Source organism: Suillus clintonianus (assembly GCF_016758775.1).
Source record: "Suillus clintonianus strain FC179 chromosome Unknown DEU56scaffold_32, whole genome shotgun sequence".
In the NCBI taxonomy this organism is placed as follows: domain Eukaryota; kingdom Fungi; phylum Basidiomycota; class Agaricomycetes; order Boletales; family Suillaceae; genus Suillus; species Suillus clintonianus.
In genome coordinates this window covers 1,473-2,824 of record NW_024539256.1, presented here as the reverse complement: position 1 = coordinate 2,824, position 1,352 = coordinate 1,473, and the positions used below count along the sequence as shown (strand labels likewise).

At 46.9% G+C, this 1,352-nt stretch overlaps 1 protein-coding gene across 1 annotated transcript; it reads right to left on the bottom strand.

Moving 5' to 3' along the window:
- Window positions 1–418: 418 nt before the first annotated feature.
- Window positions 419–807, bottom strand: DEU56DRAFT_912328 (uncharacterized protein; the record flags this gene model as incomplete). The annotated part of the gene is made up of 3 exons (XM_041357389.1): window positions 419–543; window positions 593–743; window positions 796–807. The coding sequence occupies 3 exons, from the start codon at window positions 805–807 to the stop codon at window positions 419–421; spliced, it is 288 nt and encodes a 95-aa protein (XP_041208776.1).
- Between the last annotated feature and the right edge of the window lie 545 nt (window positions 808–1,352).

Below are 1,352 nucleotides of genomic sequence, written 5' to 3'. Positions count from 1 at the left end.
AGATGGTTTCCAGTGCTCCGCATGATCATCTCCGCATAGCGACTCCATATAATGCAAGGCAACTAAACGCCCCCGCAAGAATTACCTGAGCATATCTCAGCCAGACGAGCATGCAGACATGGGAAAACGCACCAGGTAGCTCCCAGCCAGAACACATAGAATCCGCCTCGTTTGACCCCACAATGCATATGTTCGAATGAGAAAGATACCTGGCATTTTCTGTGAGACAACATTAAATGAGGTATGGTACGGATGTCTCACACTCAAGGCACACGAGCACCATCACAAGAATCCCTAAAGAGGACTCTTAGGCATGAGTTTCTCGGCGATTTTCAATGCGTCTGCACGGATAGTGCATAAAGTCGAGAATAAACCTAGTTCATCCGGTAACCTGGCGCGATGCTCCATATCGAAGGGGTTACATGGACAAATAGATCACTCCGCCTGCATGGGAATCACCTGACCGCCCTTTGCGGCAGTAGGTGTAAATGTATGCCATCGATCGTTGAACCGAACGTCGAGAGGGCGTCCACCATACATGTACTGAAGGATGTGTTAACATGTGCAAATCAAGACGAACAAAACAACTCACCAATAGCTGTCTCCGCCTCTGGAACCTGGGCAAACTGAACAACACCGCATCCCTTGGATCTAGCGCCATCGAAAAGGATTTCAGCGAGCTCAACTTGCCCAGTAGTCTCGAACAACTCAATGAGATCTTCATTTGCGGTAGACCAAGGGAGCTGATATGTATATAAATAATCTTGTGCATATAGAACCGTCAAAGCTACTCACATTGCGAACCATGATGTGCTGGCTAGCTCACCTGACCTGGTCATATATGTTTTTTCGTGTTGTTTTGTTGATGATCGCAAGGATGCTTCGGTTCGGGGTTCGGAACGGTTCGGGAAGGTCTGAACCTATGTTCGAACCGTTCAGGAGATGGCGGACTGCAAACCTCATTCCGGTTCGGTCCATCCAAAATTTGGAACCATGAACCGAACCAAGGACGAACCTGACCATTGGTTAGGTTCGAACCGTGGTTCAGGACCGGACCATGGCAGCACTAATCGGGAAAAGGTGGTAACATCACTTAAACTCAGACTTGAAGGAAAGGTGCAGTTAAAGTTGACAGTTGACCTAGACAAATTAAAATTGCGAGAGCAGAAGTAAGGTCCACAATTTGAAGCTAAGATCTAGACAAATTAAAATTGTGACAGCAGAAGTAAGGTCCACAATTTTGAAGCTAAGATCCAAGGTTCGTATGTTGCAGACAACGAGGATAGCTTAATCCGAATGAACAACCGTAAGTTTGCGCCCTGCTTCAAATGTCGATGCCAGCCCTTATGAAG